Source organism: Amphibalanus amphitrite, unplaced genomic scaffold, assembly GCF_019059575.1.
Source record: "Amphibalanus amphitrite isolate SeventyFive unplaced genomic scaffold, NRLGWU_Aamphi_draft 000523F_arrow, whole genome shotgun sequence".
Lineage (NCBI taxonomy): Eukaryota > Metazoa > Arthropoda > Thecostraca > Balanomorpha > Balanidae > Amphibalanus > Amphibalanus amphitrite.
The window spans coordinates 263,767-290,225 of record NW_024882017.1 but is presented as its reverse complement, the minus strand read 5'-3'; the positions used below and the strand labels follow the sequence as shown (position 1 = coordinate 290,225).

Here is a 26,459-nt window from a genome sequence, read left to right as displayed (position 1 = left end):
CGCTCTGGGCCATGTAATACCGTTTCAGCTTACGTTTACGTCATTAAATTCAACGCTACAAAGATGATATTCACAAACAATCGTATCGTAAAATTATGTGAGGCAGAACAAATGAACATTCTTAAAAAAAACTCCTGACTTTTGAATTTCCAGTTTGATTTTTTATTTATTTTCATTATACTCGAAGGTAGAACGCCTAGCTCATTTGTTATTTGAAATGACGTCACGAGTTCTATTTAGATACTGAATAATCATTTTACGGTAAATATCCAAGGCCATTACAATTGATATTTCGCTTCCCATCGCTTCCGCAGGCTGTTGAATATTTTTATGCTTTTGTTTATATCTCAGTTTATTCTAAGGTGTTGTTTTTATCCTCAGTTTATTTTAACAAATATTTATTTCAATAGATTGAAATACCTTTACCTAACCAAGCCACATGTGTCAGTATCATCTTTTATTGTTTATCAATCAATTGTGGTAGCTGGAAAGTGGAAACTGGAAAGCCTCATGGTTGTCTAATGCAAGATTGTCTTATCAATATCATTATGTAGATTCTAACATGAATTGTGATGTGGTAGGTACCTAGTTATGTATTGTTCATTAGTCATTACTTTGACTTATCTCTATGTTAATTGTTAATGCAAACTTTTCTGTTGGTAGGTATGTCAACCGTGAACAATCTTCATGTCACTCAATTCTCTCAAGTTGTGACCGTCATGAGCCTCCTTTATTTTGTATTCTGTATAATGTAACTGGATTCCTTTACTAATATGTCCTTTGTATAAGATTGTTTGTTTCTAACCATACTTTGGTATTCATAACTTCTTATGAAAGAAAGTTGTTAACATTTTGAGCACCTATGAGCTATGATCCCAATGGATCTCACGACAAAATTGGGGAGCCAGATCTATGATCCGAGTGGATCTAGCGACAAAACTGAAGGGTCAGATCTATGATCCCAGTAGATCTCTCGACAAAATTGAGGGGTTGGATCTATGATCTGAGTGGATCTCGGATCGGGATCCATGGGATCGGATCTCAGATCCATTTTTCCGGATCCAAGTACATGTCTGTTGTTAAGTTATAATGCTCTTATCTCATCAAAATCGAGCGCAATCGTACTTTTAGTGAGAAAAATTCTGGGACACCCTGTAAACCCAACACAGCCCTGTCAGCTGGGCGCCCCCGGGTGGAGTGTACCCAGCCCTGGGTAGAGTGTTGCCGGCCCCCGGGTGGAGTGTACCCAGCCCTGGGTAGAGTGTTGCCGGCCCCGGGTGGAGTGTACCCAGCCCTGGGTAGAGTGTTGCCGGCCCCGGGTGGCGAGCAGAGCGCTTACCTGGTTGGCCAGAGGCGGCAGCAGCGAGGCCAGCGCGGCGCGCACGTGGTCGGAGGCGCTCTCTGCCACCACCAGACGCACCAGGTGGTTGATGGCCGGCCGGCCGGCGCCCGCCAGGCACCGCGGCAGCGCCCTGTCACACACGGCACAGCATACAGTCGGCCGCCGCACCCGGCTAAATAGTTCTCCAAGTTTTCGAGCAAAACACGGCTTTGATCAAATAATTTGAAGTGATAACTGGGTTCAATCCAGAATATCTTGGCAACATTGCAATTCTCAAGTTTTCAGATATTGGAACGTTGTATTGAGCATTGTTATTAATATTATAAAGAGGATACTATATACCCTGTTGCTCATTTCTAGAATTAAAAAAAAAAAACAATATATATATTCGGGCGTGGCCCTTCCTCAGTGGTACAAAGTAGCAATTATAATTCTCTTTATAATTCTCAAGTTCTTTAAAAACCATAAAGCTGCCTCAACATTGGTTCGGCTAGCCATTGGAACGATAGAACAAATCAGGGGGCATCGCAATCTAGTAGGAAAATCTGGCAATCCCCAGCGTGACGTAACATCGGGGATGACCGACGGCACCTTGCACTGAAAGATACGGCAGAACGGATATTTTTGAAAAAATGATTAAAAATACTTTTGAGCAGTTACGACACACAAAACGCGTATCAGCATGTTTCTCATCACGTGATTAAGCCATATTCGGGGTCGAAAATAGCCTAGCCTGGTGTTCGATAGCCTAGCAATAGCCTGGTGTTCGATTCAAATCGATGTGTCGTCTACAAGCATAGATATGGACGGAAATGTGAAGAAAATTTAAAAAAAGAACTGTTCTGAGGGCTTTGTTGGAAGAAATTTGAGTGATACGGGCTCAACACGGGTCGAGGGAGCCCGGTCACTTTGGATGAGGCCAGGTCACATCGGTCACCTCCTGTCCCATGGGATCAGCCCGGGCCACACTTCTACTTTTGCCTCCACCACTACCCCTACCACTACCCCTACCACTACCCCTATCCCTACCCCTACCACTACCCCTACCCCCACCATTACTCCACCCCTACCACTACTCCTACCACTACCACTACCCCTACTCCTACCCCTACCCCTACCTCCTACCACTACCCCTACCATTACCTACCACTGGGTCATGTCAGGTCGCAGAATAATTTGATCCAATAAATATATTTTTTTTTAAATCAGACTTTAAAACTGCTTCTAATCCTGCTCCTATTCGTGCCATTCCATTACACTTAATCGATTTTGTCAGAAATGGCGCATTGTGACAAATGTGGCGCATTGCGGCAAACGCGGCGCATTTTCACCCGGTGATTGATCATGCATCTTTGCATCAAATTGCACCCATATCGGATCATATTTGACAAAACTGTGCGATTCGCGGCAAGAATGACGCCTTGTGACCAATGTGACGCCTTGCGGCAAACGCGGTGCATTTGTAAATTCCTATCACAAACTTTACCCATTTAGCGACAATCAACACATTTTTTTCGCCACCATTTATTAAAATCAATAACTTGCCTATCCGCCAATGCGAGGCACCCGCCGCCGATCGGCATGCATTTAGTCCACAAAGTTAGTCGACCCCCGGCTCTCAATGAAGATCTACGAACCGATCAAAATTTCATTGGCGTTCTTCCAGCGCAAGTTCCAGCGCGCAGCACGTGCCAACCGTCTGTACCGTCTGCCCTGTAGGCGTGACAGATTGAACCCACTACACGATGCGCGGACAGACAAACAAACGGACTCCGTTTAAATAGTAAAGGTAGATAGAGGATTGGTATAGGGTCTCCTCTTTACCGAGCCAGCGAATCAATGTGCACAAGTGGTGAAACAAACAATATTCTCTTTTGTAAGCAAGTCATTTTTGGCGTCTGAAAAAAAAAAAATAAGCTTAGCTTCAATTTTAGCAAAAAAAAAAAAGGTAGCAAGTACCCATTCAGCACCAATGTGGAGGCTTTGACTGCAATATCAGGACCCCAGTTGAATCTGTGTGTTGAATCTGTGTGGAGCCCGGCCCCGGCAGCGCTCACCCGGCGTCGGCGATTAGCTCGGGCCCAGAAGCGGTCACGTGATCGACCAGTGGCAGCAGCGCACACTTGGCCTTGGCCACCTTCGCCGTAGACAATTTGGTGAGGCACTGGATGGCAGCGGCACGCACCTGGCAATGGTCGGTCACAGGTCACAGAGACGATCATAGGTCACAGGGCATTTCACAGGTCACAGGGACGGTCAGGGGAACGGTTACGAGTCACAGGTCACGGTTACGGTTACAGGTGATAGGTACAATTACAGGTCACAGGTCATGTAAGCGCAGCCACAGCACATACCGTTCCGGTGATTCCAGTTGCACCATCTATCCTATTATCACTTTCCTTTCCTTCCGGTACTTGGCACCACCGTACAGGGAACCACTCAGGATTTAGGCTTTTATTATAGCTCTCGTTCGAAGTTCCCGGATGTGGTTTTCGTCGAGTCAGGGTTGACCTTTTTGGCGCAGTAAACTTGGTTGATGTTAATGAGGCTCTGGGCAGAGGCGGCGGAAGGTAATTTGAGATGGGGGGGGGGGCACACCTGATCTTTCCCGGAACCTAGGGTACCCCCGAATCTAGTTTTCTCACCGATTTTCAGCCACTTATTTTCACCCCTTGGCCTTTACAACGAAAAATAGAAACGAAAACATTTGCAAAACAGTGAGATATTCCTCATCTGAGTCAAGGAACTACCTTTTTAGTAACCTGGAATAAACGTTTAACCCTCGGACCTATTGGTTTTCTACATACGCGCCGGCCGAGGGGGGGGGGGGCGGGTACGACCCACCCCCCGCGCCGTTTCGCCCCTGATGGAGCTAGCGCGTCGCGGAAAAAACGAGCGTGTGCGCCGTTACGAGACGCAGAGATTGGTACCCGATTTTAAGGTCCTAGGTCAACCGGTGACCTCGAAGGTCAGGTCAAGTGTCCCGAGGTACGGTTCAGTTTTTGGTGAATAACTTCGCAAAAAATGACCGCAGAGCCGCGATATTGGCAGCATCGTGTTCGCCTTGCTCAGGCGCGTCGAATGATATACTTTTTGTTCGGGTCATGTCAACTTAGGGTGTTGACCTCAGGTCACGGTCAGGTCAGCACCCCCAGGTCACGAAGTTGGTCGAAAGAGGTCATGTCGCAGATCATTCGATTCGGCAGGTCTTCCTGAGTCCATTGGTGGCTTTCCCGACTCGCTAGCGCAATTTGATCAAGAGTTATTGACGACAAACTAATATGACCTTGATGACGTCATAAATGACGTCACGCAAGGTCAACATTGCAAAAGTGACTCATCTAACCTAGCAAGGAGTGCATCAAATCACGATAATTTGTGCTTGAGATAGTTTGAGATCGTTCCCGGCGCCAGAATAGTAGTTTTCATTTTTCCCCATTGACTTATAATGGAGAGGTCACGAAAATGACCTGACCTCATATGACCTTTAGGAGAAATCCGAGATATACAAGTTGTGAGACTCATAATGGATACTATAGCCTGCAAGTTTCATTTCCCTGTGACATCTCTTCTGGCAGTGAGGGCGTTGCGAATTTGCGACATCTGAAGACCGTGCAGAGGTTCACTGATGACGTCATAGGTCAGTGACCTGACCTGACCCAAAAATGCGGTTGGTGTCAAAAGATCCGGCTTGAATCAAAGGCCAGGTATGCCAAGTTTCAGCTCTCTATCGCCAGCGTGTTCGGAGCTATTGCGAAAAACCCCTAAGGGGGGGGGCGGCACCCCTCCCCCTCGGCCGGCGAGGGTTAGAGCTTCCACACATGAGCTGTCACATCTTCCATTCAGCTTTTCTTTGAGGCCCACGGCCGCTACTATAGGGAGTGTCGGGGAGCGACGCACGGCCGCCCGGCCGCCCGGCGGCTGGCGGCGGGCACCGGGCGCCAATCCTGCAACTCTGCGCGCGGTGGTCGTTGACTGGCTGGTGCCCTCGGCCCTCATCGGACCTATCTAAGGGCTAAGGCGGCGCGCCGCCGGCAGCTCAGCCACCCGTTCCATGCTTCTATCCTCAGAATACTGAAATCCTTCTCCTCCACGCCGCAACCCCCTTCCGGGCTGGACAGGCAACTTTATCTCATGCGGGCTGCTCCCTTGGAGCGGCACCGCTGCTCCCGAGGGAGCAGCACCCCGTAGCCGGGTGCAGTGAGTACCTTGGGGCTGGGTGGCCTGTCCTCTGTACGGGCTCAGCCCCGGTGACTCACTAGGGTGCCTGCCCAGACCAATGTCTCCCCCTTCATCCTATCATCCTGCCGGCTCTGAAATGGTTGACTCGCCGGCGGGAATAGCCCAGATGAGCTGGCGGACGGGTGGTCCGACCTGATGGGAAGTCTGGGCAGAAACGTGCAATGAGCCGATGTATAGATTAATATACCTACTAGTTAGCTGAGCCGTGGTGTTCACCCGAAAATGCGTGTTTCCGAACAGGAAGACAAGCTGCCCCGAGGGTTCCTGGCCCTATGAAACTTTGTGGGGGCAGCGCCCCCACGGCCCCAGAGCTGTGGGGGCAGGCTGCCCCCATGCTGCTCCCCGGCTCACGCGCCTATGCCGGCTGGCGTCTGGCAGAGTCGCGGGGAAAAGGCCTGTGGCACGCTCAGACGCGCTTCTGTGACGTCCGTGCCGGGCCACTCGCGTTCCGCGCACTACCGTTCCGGCTACCGGTAGCTCGTAGATAGAGCTGCTTGATTTCTGAACATTATGTGTGGTGGAGGTCGTTTGGTGGAAATGTATGATGTTTAGAGAATGGATATGTGCTTACATGTTGTCACAGTCTTCTGCGTTAGAACGCTCCATAATGAAGGTTGTTTCTGGTTAACATTTCGAAAAGGTGTATATGAATCTATGAAATAATGTTGGAAGATTTCCGATTTCGATTCCTCCAGTTGGAGGGTCTCAAATACATTGCGAGCCCCCCCCCCCCCCCCCCACAACCATGACGTTGAACCACTTGCTTCCTTTAAACCAGTGACGTCACTAAAATTAGCCAATTATTGCAAACCTTTTTGGTTAGTAACACTCGCACTGCAAAATGATACCCAATAAAAGATCAAAACATGCACGACGACATTGACAATAATATAAATCCAAATTACTCGCTCTAACAACTTAAAAAGGTACTCAGCCAAACTGGCATATGTTCATGACGTAGTATGGATATATTCTGGTACTTCGTAGATAAAAATTTGGGGGGGGGGGGCAAAAAGATATGTTTGCCCCCCACCCTGAAAGATGGCGGGGGGTGCCGTGCCCCCGCTGCCCCCCCCCCAATTCCGCCGCCACTAGCTCTGGGTCTAGGAATCTTGGTTGGAACGATAGATATAAACTGTGATAATCTTTCCGCCATTATTGTTGGTAAGTTTGTAAATAGGTCACTAAAAGGCAATGCGCAAATATGAGATGTGAGACTTTGTTATGCAAAGGTGATTGAAATGGGTTTGGCATGTATGTTGCGTGCCCCCCCCCCCCCGCATGATGCTGTGCAGGTATATCTGTTAAACCGCATTGGTTTTTTGTTGCTTTTTATTTATTTATTTATTTATTTATTTGTTGCACATCCTTCCATGCAGGCATAGTTATTTCAGGATGGCACATGATCAGGGAACCACTATGCACAATGCACATGCACTTTCCTCGACCCGCGTTCGAGTTCACTCAAGAGGAGAAAAAGAGAAAACAGGACCAAGGCAACACCTTAGACCACTTCAGCATCAAACTATACATTTCGTGGTGGCCTGATCGCCCGCTTAAAAACAAATATGCTGGACATGCCTTGGATCTCTCGGGGCAGCCGGTTCCATGCCGAGCCAGCCCTGTACATGAAGTGTTTTTGAGTGGCAATAAGCCGCACTTTCGGTAGGTGCACCTGCTCTGTATCTGTCAGGCGCGTGTCACGAGTCGCCACATCACATCGACGTTTGAACATGTTTTGAAATGGGTTTGGCATGTATGTTGCGTGCCCCCCCCCCCCCCCCCGTCCAGTGGATAGGTTTTTAGGAACCTATCCACTGGACGTGGTGTGTATCTACTGCACGTGGTGTCTGCTCACTGCACGTGCATTGCCTGTCTGTCTCTGCACGCCTGCATCTGCCTGACGGCCGCTTCAAGTGGCACTGCATGGACCCCTAAGCACAGGGCATGAACCTGCCACTGCGTTTGCCCTTCTGCCCATCCGTGTCTGCCTGCCTGCATGCGCATTGCGCACTGCACAGTGAGATGGAAATACAGGGTGGGCCAGAATAAGTGTAATACTTTCTGACGTCGGTTTCTCAAAACTGGCAAAAGATATGAAAATAAAATTTTGACAGCTAGTAGAAAAACGTTTGCCAAATCATAAAGTAATATTTACCTCGAAAAAAATCCTAGCAAAATAAGATTATCGTCATCAATAAAAAAGCAACATTTGCGTGTTTTATTTGCGCATGTGCTCAAAGAGGGCACCTTTGCATGCAAACACATGTGCACGTGTTCGAGGAAACTGGCTCCCACCCTCTCCGCGGTGTCCCTCCGGTATGGGAAGGACCGAAGGTTCTTGCGGAGGACTCTTAGAAGACTGCCGTCCGTGCCATCCCCAGCTCCTGGCAGCGATGCCGGGTAGAGGTCCTCGGTGACTCACTAACGGATTGACGGACCTGCTCAATCCTATCCCCATCTCCTGTCACCTTAGGTGTACGACCGGATCTACCCTTCGCCTGCTTTAGGACACTCCATTCCTTCTCAAAATGATTTACAAATCGATGGATCTCCGTGTTCGAAGGTACCTGTGATGAGTGACAGCCGAACTCCTGCCGGAAACGACGTTTAACAGTTACGCACGATTTTATTTCATACCATAAATGGATGATTTTTACTTTTTCTTCTGGTAAGAAAACCATTGCTGATAGAGAGGTAATTCTTTCTCCCACTCATTTGGCAGGCTGTTGGCTTTCGTATTTTTACAAAATATGTCTAGAGTTGAAACAGTAAATACACAGAATGTGCGTTAGAAACTGTTACACTTATTCTGGCCCACCCTGTAAATAGTCACCAGTGGGTTGAGTTGCAAAGATTGATCTGAACGGTTATCACATAGTTATCACATAGAGGAGCGCAGGTAGCAGGGACGGTCATTGGGCACAGTGAAGGCAACAGCCGTCACAGGGACGGCCACAGGGGCGGTGTGAGCGACGGTCACAAGTCCGAGGAGAGGTCAGACGGGCGCGGCCGCACCTGAGAGCGGGGCGACAGCAGAGCCGCCAGCAGAGCGGCCACCAGCGGCTGGTCGGCGGCCAGCAGCGGCGGCAGGCGGTGGGCCGGCGCCGCCGTCAGCAGTGCGGCGCTCACCGACAGCGCGGCCGTCTGTACCGTCACGCTCCGCCGGCCCCCCGACCAGAACTGCGACAGGAACGCCAGCTGGCTGGACAGCGTCGTCAGCCGCTCCTGCCGCACCACGCCGCACAGTCAGTACACTGCAGCGAACGAAGTCAGTACACCACACAAACAGACCGCACGGGGCACAGCACACGCGCCGCCTACCTCATATAGGTACGGGGACCCGCAGTTGCTACTGTACGTACAGCGACCCTGAGCACATTGTCCCAGCACCCTCACAGGGAACAACGATAAGCTGCCAGAGGGCACGCACAGAAAACCTCAGCTGCTCTTGTACAGGGACCAGCAGTCGATATCAATGTTATCGGTTGTTACTGGACAGGACAGACGGTTAGTCTTGGGGTTCGTGTACAGTAGCAACTGCGGGTCCCCGTACGGTTATCCAGGAAAACAGTGGTTGGTTTTGCTTTTTAGGTCATATCTGGTCTTATGTCAAGTGCAAATGCATAAGTATTAACCCGATTTATGCGTGTGCACATTTGCCACGTAACTGTGAAATTGCATCGCTGTATGCCAAATCTTGTCCGACAGAAGCAGGCAACAGTTTCGATTGCATATATGTATGCTATGCATATTGCGGAAGGGAAACTTCGGCCTCGAAAGATACGAGTTCATACGTCATAGTACACCTTTTCACGTTGTTCGATGGCCAATCAGCAAAACCCATTCGTCCGATCAGCACATAGGTGGCGCCAGTGAGAGGCATTCCGGCAAAACCTTCAGCATATGGGCAAAACGGAATGCTGATCCCATTCCACAGTTCGTCTGTTGGTATAACATTCGCTTTTCGCCATAACTGATTGAATCCCGGCAAAACCTTTAACGATTTGGATATATGCTTCGTCATTCGTTTATATCCCTTCGTCGTTCACCAAAACATCCCTATGCTAATTTCGACATTCCTCATAACATTTCGTCAAAACTAAAAACAGACCGCCCCTTTACAGAGAAGTATAAACGTCATGACCAGTTTATGCAGTCCAGTCCGAGGCATAGGTGGCGAAACTCGTAGGCCACTTATCCACACAAAAATCGGTAGCCGTTGAGGCCATAGGTACGGTTCTCCAGGGTATTAGTCGTTGGTCGCTCGGCGGGCGGGAGGGCAACCAGTTCCGCCCCTGTATCGCGTGGCCCCTTGCTCCGCCCAGTTACGCACGAGCGTACTCCACGCCGCGTAGTAGCGTGGGGAGGGGAGGGTTAGAATGGTGGCATGTGTAGAGGCTAGAACCGGTTTCCACCGCCATGCCACCGCCCAGCGACATGGAGCGGGGTCAGTGACCAGGGCGCAGGGAAAGGTCAGAGGTCGGCTATAACGTAGAGCTTTGTGTCTCCCTCCCCTCCGCGTGTAACGACCGCACGACAGCGGCCGGCGGCCGATCAGGCTTGACATGTCAAGGTCACCCGCAGTCAACGGGCTCAGAGGGTTGGTCGAGTGCGCGTCCGTGGCTGACGACAGTCTCGACCATGTGCTATGGTGCCGATAGACTAGCGTGCGTAATAAATTTTTGTTCAGTATATATGGCTGCTGGGGTGTGTCATCTTCATATGATGCTTTGTAACGTCTATGATACGCTTAAAACCTCGCAGGCAGTGGCCGAGAGGGGGGAGGCGGGTGCGGGGAGGCGGGTGCCGCCTCCACATACCTATTTATTTCTGTTGATAGCTGCGAGAGCTGAAATTTGGCAAGCCTGACCTTTGATTCAAGCTGAATTTTTATGACAGCAGCTGTATTTTCACCCTCGCCCATATTGGTGTTTTGCCAGCGTCTATCGTAAAGGGGGGAGGAGGGTCCGTTGGACCCCTTTGCCGTTCAACCCCTGATCGAGCTAGAGCTTCGCGGAAAAAGAGCGTGTTGCCCGTGACGAGAGGAGGCCGATGATACCCAATTTTAACCCGCGCACCGACGGGGGGGGCGGATATCCGCCCCCCCCTGAGGTTTTTCGCGGATAGCGGGAAAACCGCGCGTAGCGCCGCGAAATTTGGTATGACTATTCTCTCATCAATTTTACACATGGTGTGCAAGTTTGAATACGCGCCGCGAAATTTGGAATGACTATTCTCTCATCAATTTTACACATGGTGTGCAAGTTTGAACCTCCTAACTTTTAAGGTCAGGTCACCAGGTCACTTTGAATGACCCAACCTCAAGTCACTTTTTTGCAACTTTGTCACCGTGCCAGAGCTACAGTAGATGTCGGAGGCCTTTGAAAGTCGCAGGATGTTATAAGGTCATTAGTAGCTACAATTTGTATATCTCGGAATTTTGATGTCGGTGACCTAAGGTCAGGTCAATTTCGCGACCTCCCCATTATAAGTCAATGGGGGAAAAATCAACTCCCTGTTTTTACCACTAAAACGGGTCGGAATGGCCCCATATACCATACATGACTTTACATACGATCAACCTTCACTACCTTGAGGTCTGTTTTGCTGTTGGGCAGCTGTAAGGTCATGTGACGTCATCAAAGGTCACCAAAGGTTTTTTGCCAATAACTCCTTACAGGAACAAGATACAGCCGCGCGGATGGTCTCATTGTGTTCAGCTCGTCAAGACGCATCGAATGATATACATGATGACCTCGAGGTCACGTGACCTGAGGTCAACCTTTGACCTTGACCTTTCGAGGTCAACATATATATCATTCGATGCGGATTGACAAGAGGATCACGATGATGCCCTTAGTTTGTTCCTATCTTGACTACTTCGAAAGTTATTCGAGAAAAACCCTCTCCATATCTAGCGCCGCCATTTTGACTTTTTCGACCCCTGTGACGTCATCTTTGACCTGACCTGAAAATGACCTTTGTAAAAATTGTAGACCTTGTCCGTGCGTATCCGATGCCGTTTACCGCTTGTCGCTATCTTGCTTCGTTCTCGAGATCTCAGGGGGGGGGGCGGTCATCCGCCCCCCCCCCCCCCCCGTCGGTACTAAGTTGGCGCAGACCCCCGTCGGTGCGCGGGTTAAGGTCCTAGGTCATTGGTTGACAGGTCAAAAGTCTAAGTTGACAAAGTTGTCAAAGTTGACAGGTCAATAACTCAAAAGTAGGGGAATCGGAACCTGTTAGAGCTTCGTAAAGTGAAGCTGTTATAGGGTTTTGCGGGGTGCTGATCACGAATTTCAAGTTAGTTTTGATCACAGATGATGTTTTCGTGCATTTAGGCCAGGTCAGGTCAGGTCAGGTCACATGTTACGAGGGAACCAAAACTACTTCTTAAATATTCAAACGGTTTCTAAATACGAAATCAACTCCAAAATCTACCCCAGAAACATGCACGACTCGAAAGAGTGAACAAAGGTCATCAAAGGTCAGTGACCTGACTGACCTTCACGTGACCTTGATACCCACTAGAACCCATGGGATCAACATCCTTTCACATGTTTGATCGCTTAAAGGCTAAAGCACAAAAAGACAATAAAACGCGCTCTACTCGAAATACGCCAAAACGCGATTCCGGCCAAACATGGTCTCGGAAAACAGGTCACAAGTCAAAGGTCTTTTGAGTCAGGGTCATACAAATTATAGGGTACCTGCGTAATATTGATTAACTCGAGGGTACTGAAAGTTTCGTCGCAATCAGCCGCTTTTTGCGCGAGTTATTTGCGAAAAACTGAGGGTAGGAGGTCTGTTCGACACCCTCCTACAAGTGCGAAGGTTAAGGTCAGGCCGCTGACCAATGACGTCAAAAGTGAGCCTCTGTAAGGTCCCAAAATGTCGCGACGTCGCAGCACCCTTCGTGCCAGGGGACTTTTCAACGGGAAATGAAGCTTATATGATCTAGTCCTATCTCCCAGATCTCCCTCACAACTTGTATGTAGCTATCTCGTTTTTTTTCTTAAGAGTCACCTGAAGTCAGGTCGGTCACGCAGCCTCACGATAATTAATCAATTGGGAAATATGAAAGCTGTTATTTTGGCGCCGGGAGCCATCTAAAGCTGTATCAACCGCATTAATTCGCGATTTTATACAATCTTAGCAAGCCCCAGCATTCACTTTTCCATTTTTAAAGTTAGGCGACTTCATTTATGACGTCACTAAGGTCACAGGAGTTTTCACCAAAAAGTCTCGATCAAATTGAGCCAGCGAGTCGTGAAGCCACCAATGGACTTGTGAGGACCTATCGAATCGAAGAAGCGATATGACCTCCTTGAGCCAGCCTCGTGTTCTGAGTGGCTCTGCCCTGACATGACCTGAGGTGAACACCTTAAATTGACCTCAACAAAAACAAAGCGTATATTATTCGACGCGCTTGAGCATGTAAAACTCGATGGTGCCATTGTCTTGGCTCTGTAACCACTTATGGTAAAGTTGTTTACCAAAAACCGATCCCGCGACCTGGCCAGCACTTATACTACCCTCAGAGTTTATCGGTTGACCTGAGACATTCAACTCGGGTACCAGTTGCTGCATCTTATACGACGCACGCGCTCAGTTTCATCCGCAAGACGCTAGCTCAATTAGGGGCAAAAAGACGGAGAGGGGTCGTAATCGCCCCCCCCCCTCGGCCGGCGTATATGCAGAAAACTCAAAATTCCGTTGAGGATTAAGCACTGAAGTGATATATTATGATGCGAGAAGGTATAGTTCAAAACAAGTATGCACACGAGGGGATGTGAATAAAACTGTGTTTGAGGTATGCCTTTTTTTATAATACATTCGATTTTCTTTAGTTATTGGTAAGAACCCTACAACCAAGAAGAGCGCCCCTGAAGAAAAGGTGGCGCACCGGCCGGGTGCGATTTTAAGGTCTAAGGTCAGTCGGGGACCTCTAAGTTCGGATCAAGCGCTGCATGTCAGGGGTAAAAAAATGGGGGCAAAAAGCATCCCGATTTTGGCAGCATCGTCATGCTTTGTCACGGCACTCATCCACTCCCTCGGCGGAAATATTATTTCCTTTTTGTAAAGTTCTGGCATAATCCCGCACATTATGCTGCATGTTGTTTGCGATGAAAAAAATGCATGTTCAGCTACGTTCTACGCAGTACGCACTAACCTAACCACCATCCCATCATCCACCACTAGCCACTATCCCGTTCTGTGCTCCCTTCACCACACACAAATCAGCCGAGATAGCAGTGCACAGCGTTAAAACCCAGAGCCGAGCCCGAGCGCGACCTCTGACCACACGCGGTCCGAAGGGTCGGCCGATGCCTAAGGGCGCGCCGCGCGCCGGCCACCCGGATAGCCTCTGCCGAGTCTCCCTTTCATACACCGTTTACTACACACTCGATTCATTCATGATTCTGTGTTTCTGCGTTCCTCTCGTTAGATGGCTCTACTGCTGTCATAGGCGACCCCAGGAAGATTGCGGCCAGAATACCCCAAACGGCAGAAAATGAGGTTTTTGGTGAATATCTCGGAAAGTATTTGGCATACAACGATGCAATTTCACAGTCTCGTGGTAAATGTGCATACACATAATTCGGGTTGATACTTATGCATTTGAACATTATATAGGACCAGATATGTCCGAAAAAGCAAAACCAACAAGACTTTTACTGGAGAACCGTACACTCGGGGGCAGATTGATGTTTCACAACTCTTTATCCACCGGGTTCCTATGGCTCAGCATTGGCAGCAGCCGCCTGGTACCGGTAGACTGTGCCGCTTCACTTACTTGTCATGCGGCACAGTCTACCCACACCGTATGACACCGGTCTGGGTCGGTGGCTGGAAGGCGATGTGGGCCGCCTGTGACGTCAGCGCAGCGGTGAGGGCCGAGCCCGGAGGCATGGCTCGGGTCGGCGCGGCGCGGCGGCTGGCGAGGGCTGGGGAGTGAGGTGGGGTGGGAGCACGGACATCGCGCGGCTGAGCGAGTGTAGTTAACTTTGGCGTCTCAAGGCGCCAATTATTCTACCTAACAATTGTGCTAAAGCAGTTGTTAAAATATCCTATCCCCAAGACAGCGCCTATCATCATACTTGCAATGCACATTACGACACACTTAAGCGTGGCAATGGGACAGCCGATAGAACTTATGCCACTCGTGCATCGAGGTGCGGACTGCGGAGCTATATTTTGTATAACATATTAGTATTAAGGTTTTGATTGAGCAGATTGCTGTCTATTGTTTCGCACGGCAATCGTCCAGAGCCGTGGGAACTGGGGGTTATGAGTAGTGCCGCAGCAAACGCTCCAATTTAACCCTAGAACGCCTAGGGGGGGGGGTTGTATCACCCCCCCCCCCCTGAGGTTTTTTCGAAGTGCACGCTAAACGGCTTGTTGTAGCGGGCTGAAATTTTCAATACCCTCTGGGGCAACCTTTGCGCATCTTTTGCCGAAAAAAAATTGATCGGGTCATGTCATGTCACGGAGTTATGACGTCATAAGAGGTACAGCCTCCGGCCGACAGTTACCAAACGTGTGCGCCGAATCCTTAGGTTTTCTGCCGGTGATACCCACATTGTTTGATGGATCATGATGAAACTTCCCATGCATTTTGGGGCAAGCATTGGCTATCGTGTGGTGCAAGAAAATTGACCGGGTCAGGTCAGGTCACGGAGTTATGACGTCATAAGAGGTACAGCCTCCGGCCGGATTTTCACGAAGTGTGTACCGAGTCCCGAGGTTTTCGTTTGCTGTGAATTGATTGTTGGAAGTTGGAAATACACTTTTCTGAGTCGTTACCTACAGTATTTATAGCGGAGCAGTGGTCAACAGCCGACGAATCGGGACAAACACCGGAGGGTGATGTGACACCATATCACTCATCAGCAATAGGCCTCTTACTTTTATAGGGTAAATACACCAAAAACACCATATATGAGGCAGAATTGAGTGGGGAATACGTTGTTGAAGGTTTGAAGTTAATATCTCTCACCGTTTTGCCGCAATCGTTGCGCAAAGTTGAAAAAGTTTGATTTTTTCGGAAAATTTGACCTTTGACCGGTCATAAGTAGGTCAAATGTTGACCTAGGACCAAAAATATACCACCAATCGCGAGATCTCGTTGAGAGCAATCCGTTGGTTTTTTCCGCTAAGCTCTACGACCTTCCGTTTAGAAACGCCAGGGGGGGTCGTAACAACCCCCCCCCCCCCCGCTTGGTCGTTCGTGTTATGAGAAATGGCCTGGTCGTGCGAGGGTTAAAGGGTATTACTGTTGCTCTAATATGTGGTCGCAGCCTCCAATAGCAAACCGTTCCAACTAGGAGCCAAAAAGTCGGCCACTCAGGGGGACTCGGACCGGGCTTCTCCCACCGGCCAATAGGGTTGGGACCTATCTGCATGCTCTGTATGTTTTGGTAAAATAAAAAAGCTCAGAATTTTTAATGATTTAATTTAAAATCACTTTGTTAAAAAAATGCCTAGTTAGTTCAGAAATTAATTATTTGTGGCTGAAAACAACTTGCTTCTGATTGGTCGGGCTAATCATGACGTCACATGTAGGTATATAACTGTCTGTATATTTGGCGCAGTTGAGACATACATTTTCTATGTATTTTCCTATGGTAAATCGGAGTGATTGGTCGTGTTTTCAGTGTCTCTTTATTTTGCGCTGGTATTGCGTGGCTAAGAATTTTTATCAAGAATGGCATATACTAAAATGTTCCTTTAATAATGGAGCTTCAATATCTGTGAGTTTTATTGGCAAGCGAAAACTGATTTCGCTGTTATTTTATCTGGAAATTACTCATTTTTTTAGGTCAATATTCAAAATATTTTACGGGAACAAGTTGGCACTTTTCTTGATTTTTGCACTCAAATCGCGTGCGATTCAACTGTATTGGAACTTGCAAAGAAGCTTGGTGATTAATTAACTGTGTTGTTATGGCACTGTTTGCAAAGCATGGATAATGAAACTCTGCCAAAGACTTAGCTACATAGCAATGCCTCAAGTAATACGCAGGAGGGACAGAATTCAGAGTCCGATCGAGAAGAATCGGTGCAAATGCTACGAAGACCAGGCAGCTCTGATACAATAGCTAGTCGTCTCACTACTCTCACTCCATTAGACCAGCTGATTCCTGACAGCACCGACTCGGATGCAAAGATGGAGCTCATCTTCCAAGCCAGAAACCAGTTCTTTGATGGAAGATGTGATGCTGCCTCTGTCTCTGCTTTGTTGGCCACTTTGGACGGGGCGGAGCTCCGCTCCTTGCGTGAGCGGTTATTCGCCTGTCATCCAGAAATAGTTCCTTCGTTTGCTGGCCGTTCCCTGATTAGGTGCAATACGGGGAGCTGTAGGTAATCAGGGAAGTAACTTTCCATATGAAAGGGGTGCAGGTGCACCCCCGTCCCCCATCCACTAGAAGTGCACCCCCATAGGCTAAGCGGCGCCCCACACGCCGCCCCACACGATTAGCTCTAGAGCAGATGGCGAGGGTGATTTCTCGGCTACATTCCATCTCGGCGTCGTGATGCTTGTGGGCTTGGAAAGCGTCCAGTCGTATGTAGGGTAGTGTAGGGGTAGGGTTGAGTTCAATAAGGTCCTTACATTTGAAAGGTTTGAACATTCCGCAATCAGCACAACATACCACAAGTTAAATAAAAAACTACCAAACTCCGCCCAACTAATATTAATAAACATTACAGCCAAACTAATGGCCTAAATAAAAATATATCTCAAATCCTAACAGTTATCGCGGGTGATGGCGCCATGAGTTGCTTTTATCCATAACAGATGCAAATAAACATGTTTGTATGTCCTATGTATGTTTGTTTTAAAAACGTTGCAGCGGCGCTGGGAACTGCAGTCTTAGATCTGGGTATGCTTGGCATCTGCAACTCTTCATATACCTACACATTAACCCTATTTCGGACGAGGAGACCTTTCAGGATTTTCTTGTACAATTGCCAAACGCCGCGAGACATTCAGCTCATATTTGGTGACTTTTCCTAAATGCTCATTGCGCACATCTCAGCAAAAAAAAAAATGCCGGGTCAGGTCAGGTCAGGTAACCAGAGCGGGTTTGTTGACCCCACCTCAGAAAAGTTTGCAAACACGTCAGAGCTTGAGTTTTTCACGAAGTTATTTCCTCTCATCAAGTCTTCAAAACAGTACCTGCAGGATGTGTCGTTTGTATATCTCAGAATTTTTGATCTGTGACCTGAGGTTAGGTCAAAGTCGTGACCTTTACATTGCAAGCCTATGGAAAAGTATTGAAATGCGACCTGCACCTCGAGTAAACGAGTCAAAACCACCCAATTCTTTAAGAATTATGACAAATTATCTTATCTGTATGATCCAGGTGCCATTTACTGACAGGGACACCGGAGAGGGTTATCTGAGCCGAGATCATGTGAGGTGATATCTACCATACATCAATGCTCACAATACTTACAATATTGACAATGCTTTTGCTTACAACACTTACAATACTTACGATGAGACCAGCAAGCACTCTGCCGTTACAGTTCTAACTTCTGTTTCGAAAAACGACGTTACACACATTCGCTGCCAGCATAACATGTATTGTTTGACAGTAACAAAATACAATTGACATCTGAACCCCAAACGGACCGCCATCCACTCAAATTTTATAACCCTGACCGGTCTGGGGGCGAATGGAGGTCATTTCCTGGGCATTACACTCAGCCCTTGCACAAAATAGCTCACCTCACAGTGATCATTACAACAATAGCACCGACTTGATAGTGGATTTCAAAGTACTTGCATCAGCTCTTCCTGCTATTGCAGACGATCATCTCCTCAGGGTAATGTTGTTCGGGACATGAACGAAGATCGTTTTCGGAGTTTCATAAGTGCTACTGCAACAGCCTGGCACAAAACAGGACTTGTACGCTCTTCTCTGCACTTTGACCTTCAGTATATCACAAAAGAATTGTTTAGAATCCATCTTACGCTTCTTTCACAGTCTCCCTTGCCACCGTAGGGCGTAGATAGATTGCTGTTGCTGGTAAGTTAAGGCACGGTAGATAGAAATTACCTCGGTTCTCAACGCCTTAAGTTATTTTCATAAAAAAGAACAAATAAATGATCAATAAGATGACAGGAATGTAAACATTTTAATCGTAAAGTAGTCCAAATATTGGAATGAGCTTTTGCTTTTCAGCATCCTCTGATTCATCATCTTTATCATTTGAAAATTCGAGGTACATAAAATGTTTATCACGCGCTCATGTTAAGTGGGAATATAGTACACGGCAGACACATCAATTTTTGACACTGAACATTTCATCCGTAAATGTTTTAGCATAATTTAAAGTTAAAAACAGCGCGAATGGCAGAGTGAAGCAAACAACATCTTTCACCCATTGATATAACATGTAATCTGTGGTGCGCCAGATGCGTCATTATTTGTCAACCGCAGAAGGTGACATGTGACGTAACAGCATCAAGAGCATCTTTTTTTCAAGAACTTTTCAAAACAAGTTTCCTATCTTTCTTCCCCCATTTCTCTCAGCTTATTGATTTTATGAGGCAATGGTATGCACCATAAATTCTGTGAAAATAGTTCGATCATTTTCATGCATTCTTAAAAAATCGAGTTCCCAACCCCATTCACGACACGAGCGTTCATCCACTGAGCTACCGAGAATGGTCCCCGTCCGCACAAAACAAGATGACATTCACCCGCTGACCGCTAATGACAGTATTGTGACATTCGATCGCGTTTGACCGCGGCGGGTGGTCGCTGGTTTCGGCAGCTCAGTGGATACACGCTAGCGTCGTGGGGTGACCGGTTGGAGAAACCCGGTTCGAACCGTCCCAGGTGCGCGACTTATTTGTTCCTAGATGGAACGGTTTGCTATTGGTGGCTGCGACCACGCATTAGAGGAACAGTAATAATTGCTTAAAGTTGGGACGCCGCGCTATCCAAAAACCCCCGTTCCCACGTCTTTGGACGATTGCTGTGCGAAATAATAGACACCAATGAGCTCAATCAAGGCCTTAAAGGGACTATCTCACCTTTAACATGGGGTTTGAGTTGAGATAGCCAAGTTTGCGGCGAGGTTCAGAAACCACTATCTATCTAGGTTGCAACCCCCGCGGCCTCTTGGTGTTGAAGAAATTCGTTCCCTTCATTTGAAAATGGGCCTTGTGCAAGGCCCTATCTTCAACATGGAGCGACCGTTAGTGTGACGTCACCTCGTTTAGTCATTCTGATTTAAATGGGTTTGCTCGTTGAAAAATCGCTTAAAACTTGGTCTGAACTTTGTTGTGGTGCCTACAGAGTAAAAAGAATCAGCTTTATGACAGTAATATTGTCGTGTTGTGAAGCGTCGGGGCGAGGCAGGCGTCCAGAGAGCGGTGACAACAACGGCGGTGTATTGTAGTCGGCAGCACGCACACGACCCGGGCGTAGCCGAGAGCACACTGACCCAGCGGGCGAGCGTTTCCCCCGCGGGGCACATTACAGCTGGCTAAAGCTGTACGCTGGCTAACAGTAGGTACACAGTACCGCTAATATCACACCTCCCCCTCAGTCGAGCACCGCGACGGGCCAATGGTTTACTTTTACACATAAGACCGCTTGCGGGGATCGACTTGAAACACTGGGGGTGGGTGTCGGGCTCGGGTACCACGGCGTCGAGGCACCAGTTCTTCTTCGTCTCTGAAGCGCACGCGGCGTTTTGGGGTTGGCTGCTGCAGTGGCGGCGGAGGCGCAGCTTGGGCATCGGTCGAGTCTGGCTGGTCAGGTCCCGCCGGTGACGAGACTGTAAGCCTGCTGGGTTGGTCGGCGACAGGCGTAAGTGGGCGGTACGGACGCAGAAACCTCCGGTTCCTCCACAGTACTCGCCCACTCGGCATCTTGATGAGGTAGGTACGCCGGAGACCGATGGCGACGATGGTGCCGACGCGGTCCCACAAGCCAGTGGCGTGACTTTGGACACTGACGTGCTGACCTATCTTCAGGGAAGATAGCGGATGGGCGGTGGCGTCGTAGTGAGCTGTGGCCTTGCGGGCCTGTTCCTCGGCGCGCCTGTCACATGCGTCTGCACGTTCTTGCCAGGTCGTGGCGAAGTGTTTGTGGTGAACTGGCACCGTGGTGCGGAGCGGATGACCGTAGAGGATCTCAGCTGGTGATCTTCCGTCGGCGCGCGGGGTGTTGCGGATCTCGAGAAGGCCTTTGGCATAGTCGTCTGAGTCTATGTCTCCGTTGACGGTGCTCTTTTGGATCAAGCGCTTGGTGGCTTTGACTGCTGCCTCGGCATGGCCATTTGCCTGAGGGAAATGTGGCGAAGTGATGCGCTGTGTCACTCCCCAGCGACGCAGAAACTCCTTAGTGTGCCGAGCGGTGAACTGGGGGCCACCATCACTCTTCAGCACCTGTGGAACGCCTACGAGAGCAAAGATCTGACGAAGCTTGCTGACGAGGGCTTTGGCAGTCGCTTCGCGGCCGGAAGACACGACGATAGGCCAACCAGAGAGGCGATCGGCTATCACCAGAAATGTCTTGCCAGCATGGTGGAAGAAGTCCGCGGATGCAGTTTCAAATGCTCTGGTAGGAGTTGGATCGGCCATCAGAGGTTCCTTCGGAAGACTGGGCAGATATTTTCGACAGTCGTCACATGATGAGACCAAGTTGTCGATGTCTTGGTTGATGTTCGGCCAGAAGACGGTTTGTCGGGCACGGCGCTTCGTGCGTTCCATTCCCTGGTGGCTAGCATGCAGCTGACCCAGCGTCTCGCGTCGAAGGGCGTGAGGGATGACGAGACGAGAGCCGCAGAGGGCCAGATCAGCGTCCACGGTGAGTGCGTGTCGAGTGTTCCAATACGCACGCAGTGATGCGGGGAGGTCAGTGCGTTGGTCTGGAAATCCTGTGCGTATGACATCGATCAGGGCCAGGTAGTCTGGATCAGCACGAGCAGCTGCGCGTACCCGATCCAGAGTAGCGTCGGGGGCTACGGCTTCTGTGGAATCAGCGAGAAGCTCGCGGATGCTGGTCCTGACGGTATGCTGCAGCAGGCGAAGGTCCTCACGTTCTGCCTCCTCCTCCTCAGACGTCGCGGGATCGTCAACGGGTGCTCTTGAGAGAGCGTCAGGGATGGAGTGTGTTTTGCCCGCTTTCCATACGGCACTGAAGCTGTAAGGAAGAAGCTTTTCTTTCAAACGCAGCAGCCGGGGGTTCTCGATCTCAACCAAGGACTTCTGGTTGAGGATGGGAATGAGCGGTCTGTGGTCGGTGACAACATCAAAGCTGGGCAGGCCAGCGAGGAACAGCCTGCACTTCCGGACCGCCCATGTGACCGCCAACATCTCGAGCTCTATTGCGGCGTATCGGGATTCGACGTCCGTGACGAAACGCGATCCGCACTGGATGAGCCCCCACTGCCCTTGTTGATGCTGGAGAAGACAGTATCCGAGGCCATGAAGGCGGGTGGCGTCGGTGTGCAGAGCAGTGGGGTGGTCAGCGTTGAAGTACGCCAGCACGGGTGGCTGAGTGAGAGTCTGCTTTACAGCTTCGAATGCCTGTTGGTGCGCTGGCGTCCACTGCCAGTGGTTTCGTGGCTTCAACAGGTCTCGAAGCGGATGAGCGGCACAGGCAGTCTCGTCTGAGAAAGATCCCAGTTGATTGACGAGTCCCATGAACGCCCTGAGGTCAGTGATGTTCTGCGGCACAGGGAATTCCGCGATGGCACGAACTTTACGGTCATCGGCGGTGTAGCCATCTGCGGATAGGCTGTACCCGCAGAAGTCTAGCGACGGAGAGGCGAACTGCAGCTTCGACGGACTGAGTGTGACTCCGTTTGCGTCGCATCGCTCGAGGATCTTGATGACGTGCTTCAGATGCTCAGAGTAGGACGAGTCATGCGCGAGGATGTCGTCAACCACGTGTGAGGTGCGTGGGATCCCGGAGAGCACAGCGTCGACGCGCCTGTTGTACTCGTCGTTTGACGATGACAGACCCATTGGGGCTCGGACGTGCTTGAATCGGCCCCAGGGTGTGATGAAGGTCGTGTAGGCCTGGTGCTCGTCAGCTATGGGAATCTGAAAGTAGCCGTTTTTGGCGTCGAGCTTCGTGAAAAAGCGGCTTCCAGGCTGGATGCTTGTCACGACATCTTCTGGTGACCGGTTCGGGTGAGCACCGCGACGGACATGAGCGTTGAGCTGGGTGAGATCCACACAGACACGGATGTCTGTCTCTGTGTTACCAGCGTCCAGACCGTCAGCAGATTTCTTGGGCACGAAGACGGTGGGGTGACACCACGGAGTCGGTTCCGTTACCTCAACGATGATGCCCGCTTCGATGAGCTTGTCTAGCTGACGTTTCGCTTGGTCGCGGTAGGCGAACGGAATCGAGCGGGCAGCAGTGACGGCGGTTGGTCGAGCGTCGTCTTTGAGCTCGATTCGCATCGGCCCTCCAGTCATTTCCCGCAGATGACCAGTTGTGTCGAAGACGCGCGGGAAGATGTCCTGGAGCATAGCGAGGTGTTCAGCTCGTTGAAGTGGTGTGGGGTCACCGTCCTTGTCGTCCCAGACTGGGTAGATGCGTTCATCAGCCTTTCCGCTCTGGCATGTTTGGCGCCGGAGTGGTGGTTCTGGCGTGGTGTGGTTTCCAGGAGTCGTTCTGGTGGCGCTGGAGCCCGAGTCAGCTGCTGCAGCTTCCACTAGAGGTGGTGGTGATGAGGCTACGATGGCATCGCAACGGCTTCCAGAAGGTGACGGCGCGTCTTTATCTGGTTTCGGGCCAACTTCGGTGATCTGGCATGGGAAATTGTCAGGAAGCAGACCCAGTGCGATGCTGTCGTACCACGAGAGCAAGGCACCGTCCATGGCAGGGATGATGCAGACGGTGACAGAAGAGGTAAGATCACCGAGCTGCATTTGACATTGCAGTGATCCGCTGCACTGAAGTTGGTGGCCGTCGGCGCCCAAGATCCTCTCTGGAGGGCGCTCGAGGGCGGACATGTCGGCGCCAAGGAGTCTGGCTTGGCGAGCGCCCATTGCAGATACCTCGGCTCCAGTGTCAGGTGTCCAGAGCATGGAGCGTTGGCGACCGCAGTACTGCACTTGGATACGAATCTGCGGCGTCCGACGGGAGTTGAATCCACGGACGAGGAGACTGGACATGCGACTCGCTGTGCGGTCTGGTGACAGACGGTCAGGCTGTCGTGTCTGTCGACTGGGGGATGACTGGCGGCCGCGCTGCTGGGGCCGGTTGTTCCGCTGCGACAGGCCGTCTCGTCTGCAGACAGAGGCGAAGTGGTGCAGGATACCGCAACGAGTGCACCGATGACCCCGGGCAGGGCACTGGCTGAACCGCTGGCCGTCGGGGTGCGAGGAGCCTCCACAGTAGTTGCAAGTCCTGTCTTGTTCGTTGCGAGGTCTGGTCGGACTGCTTGACCTCCGTCGGCTGCGTTGAGAGATGGACATTGCGTTCAGTTGACCCGATGCCATAGCTGATGCGTTGGCGTGGGCAGTCTCCCTGGCACGGCACAAGTCGATTGTGCGCTGCAACGTCAGCTCCTTCTCAGATAGCAGTATCTTCACGGTTTCCTCTTCATGAAGGCCAGTGACGATCCTGTCGCGGAGGCGATCATCTGAGCAGCTGGCGCAGAAATCGCAGAACTGCGATATTTCTTTGAGGGCGATGAGATACTCGTCGAATAGCTCGTCTGTCTCCTGGTTTCTCGTGTAGAACTCCCGGCGGTCCAAAATAACGTTTCTCTGACTGCGCAGATGTCTTTCCATGGCCGTCGTAACTTCGTCCATGGTGGCTGTGTCAGAGATGCCGAGACCGTATTTCACGATACGGTGCCACTCGTCGTCGAGCAGTGTGGACAGCGATGCACGCTGCTCAGCTGTGGTGAGATCCCTCAGTCCGGTAAGCATGCTGTAGTCCTGAAACCTCTCTTTCCAGACTGTGAATTCTCGGAGACTGGCTCCGCTGGTCAGACGAGGGGCTGAGACGACGGACGGGGCCAGTCGAGGGCGCGCCCCTGCTGGTTCCCTCGGCGTAACTGCTGTCTGGGCTGACGCCATTGCGAGAAGGCGATCTTCTCGTTGACTGCTGACGTCTGCTTGATGCCGTATCAACTGTGTGAGGGCTTCTTCACGCTGATTAGAGGTCTGAACTTGACTCTTAATCAGCTCTGTTAGGCCCAGCAGCGCTGCAGTGACGTCTTTGGACTCCATGATGGTAAAAAGCACGGCCGCCGCGTGGGGCTTGAACCCACCAACCGACACGACGTGCCGCCTGACAGCCGGGCGCCGCGGACCACTGCGCCACCGAGGCAATTGGTTGCGTGGTACGCCGCCGTGTCCAGTATCGGCGCTTGTGGTGTGACGTCACGGGTCACCAGCTGACCGGAGGTTCAAGGTCACACTGACACTGGCTCTGCCGGCAGACACGCGGTCGAAGCATGAGATGTGAAATTAACGCTTGCAGACAACTTCATTTGCAATTTGTAGGTACTTGAATACGTACCGACCGCGCCATGTCGTGTTGTGAAGCGTCGGGGCGAGGCAGGCGTCCAGAGAGCGGTGACAACAACGGCGGTGTATTGTAGTCGGCAGCACGCACACGACCCGGGCGTAGCCGAGAGCACACTGACCCAGCGGGCGAGCGTTTCCCCCGCGGGGCACATTACAGCTGGCTAAAGCTGTACGCTGGCTAACAGTAGGTACACAGTACCGCTAATATCACAAATATGGCCTGGGGAAGGAGGTTATTTTGAGCTGTGACGTCACATATTTGAAAGTTTGTGTTTGGAATATGGAAAGTCTAAGATGTTTAATGAAAAATAAATGCCAGAACCGTGTTCCTGGTCATCCAATCTATAAAGTCGGGCACAATTTAACTGGTTTTGACAACATTTTAGAAGGTGGGATAGTCCCTTTAATACTTATCTGTTAAAAACAATGTAGCTCCGCAACTCGATGCACGTGTGATATAAATTCTATCGGCTGTCCCAATGCCACGGTTAAGTGTGTCGTAATGTGCATGGCAAGTATGATGATAGGCGCTGTCTTGGGGATAGGACATTTTAACAACTGCTTTGGCACAATTGTTAGGTAGAATAATTGACGCCCTGAGACGCCAAAGTTAACTACACTCGCTCAGCCGCGCGATGGTCCGTGCTCCCACCCCACCTCACTCCCCAGCCCTCGCCAGCCGCCGCGCCGCGCCGACCCGAGCCATGCCTCCGGGCTCGGCCATCACCGCTGCGCTGACGTCACAGGCGGCCCACATCGCCTTCCAGCCACCGACCCAGACCGGTGGCATACGGTGTGGGTAGGCTGTGCCGCTTGACAAGTAAGTGAAGCGGCACAGTCTACCGGTACCAGGCGGCTGCTGCCAATGCTGAGCCATAGGAACCCGGTGGATAAAGAGTTGTGGAACATCAATCTGCCCCCGAGTGTACAATGTAGATGGACGTACGTAGCTGACATGTTATTGGCTGATTGAAAAATGGACAGGCAACAGAGGAACAGGCTGGATAGGTCAACCCCGCCTCAAATACCAAGGTGTCACCAAGGAACAGGCAACAGGCTGGATAAGTCAACCCCGTCCCAAACACCAAGGTGCCCGTCCGACTGGGCCCGGCTCGCCACTGTCAGCCATTCCCTCGCGAGTCCGACCGGCGCGGCCGCCCGAGGCGTTGTCCCATGACATCGCACGAGCAGTGACGCAATAATGACGGCCGACTTCGTAGTTCGTATCGAAGCGTTTAGGAGTCCGACGCTCGGCCGTATACATGCCTAATCGGTTTAGCGCGCGTAGTCTCCCTGTATCTATCGTATGCTACCTTTTTCGGAATCCAATACATACTTAATTGGTTGCAAATT

The 26,459-nt window shown here is 50.4% G+C and overlaps 1 protein-coding gene across 1 annotated transcript in view; it reads right to left on the bottom strand.

Annotated features, from left to right (window-relative positions):
- Window positions 1-26,459, bottom strand: part of LOC122393207 (HEAT repeat-containing protein 1-like) — a 158,624-nt gene that overhangs the window by 98,082 nt on the left and 34,083 nt on the right. Inside the window, exons 5-7 of the mRNA XM_043389035.1 lie at window positions 8,603-8,812; window positions 3,400-3,527; window positions 1,340-1,472 (exon numbers count right to left, since the gene is read on the bottom strand). Coding sequence (XP_043244970.1) covers window positions 1,340-1,472; window positions 3,400-3,527; window positions 8,603-8,812 — 471 coding nt within the window. The remainder of the gene's footprint in view (window positions 1-1,339; window positions 1,473-3,399; window positions 3,528-8,602; window positions 8,813-26,459) is intronic.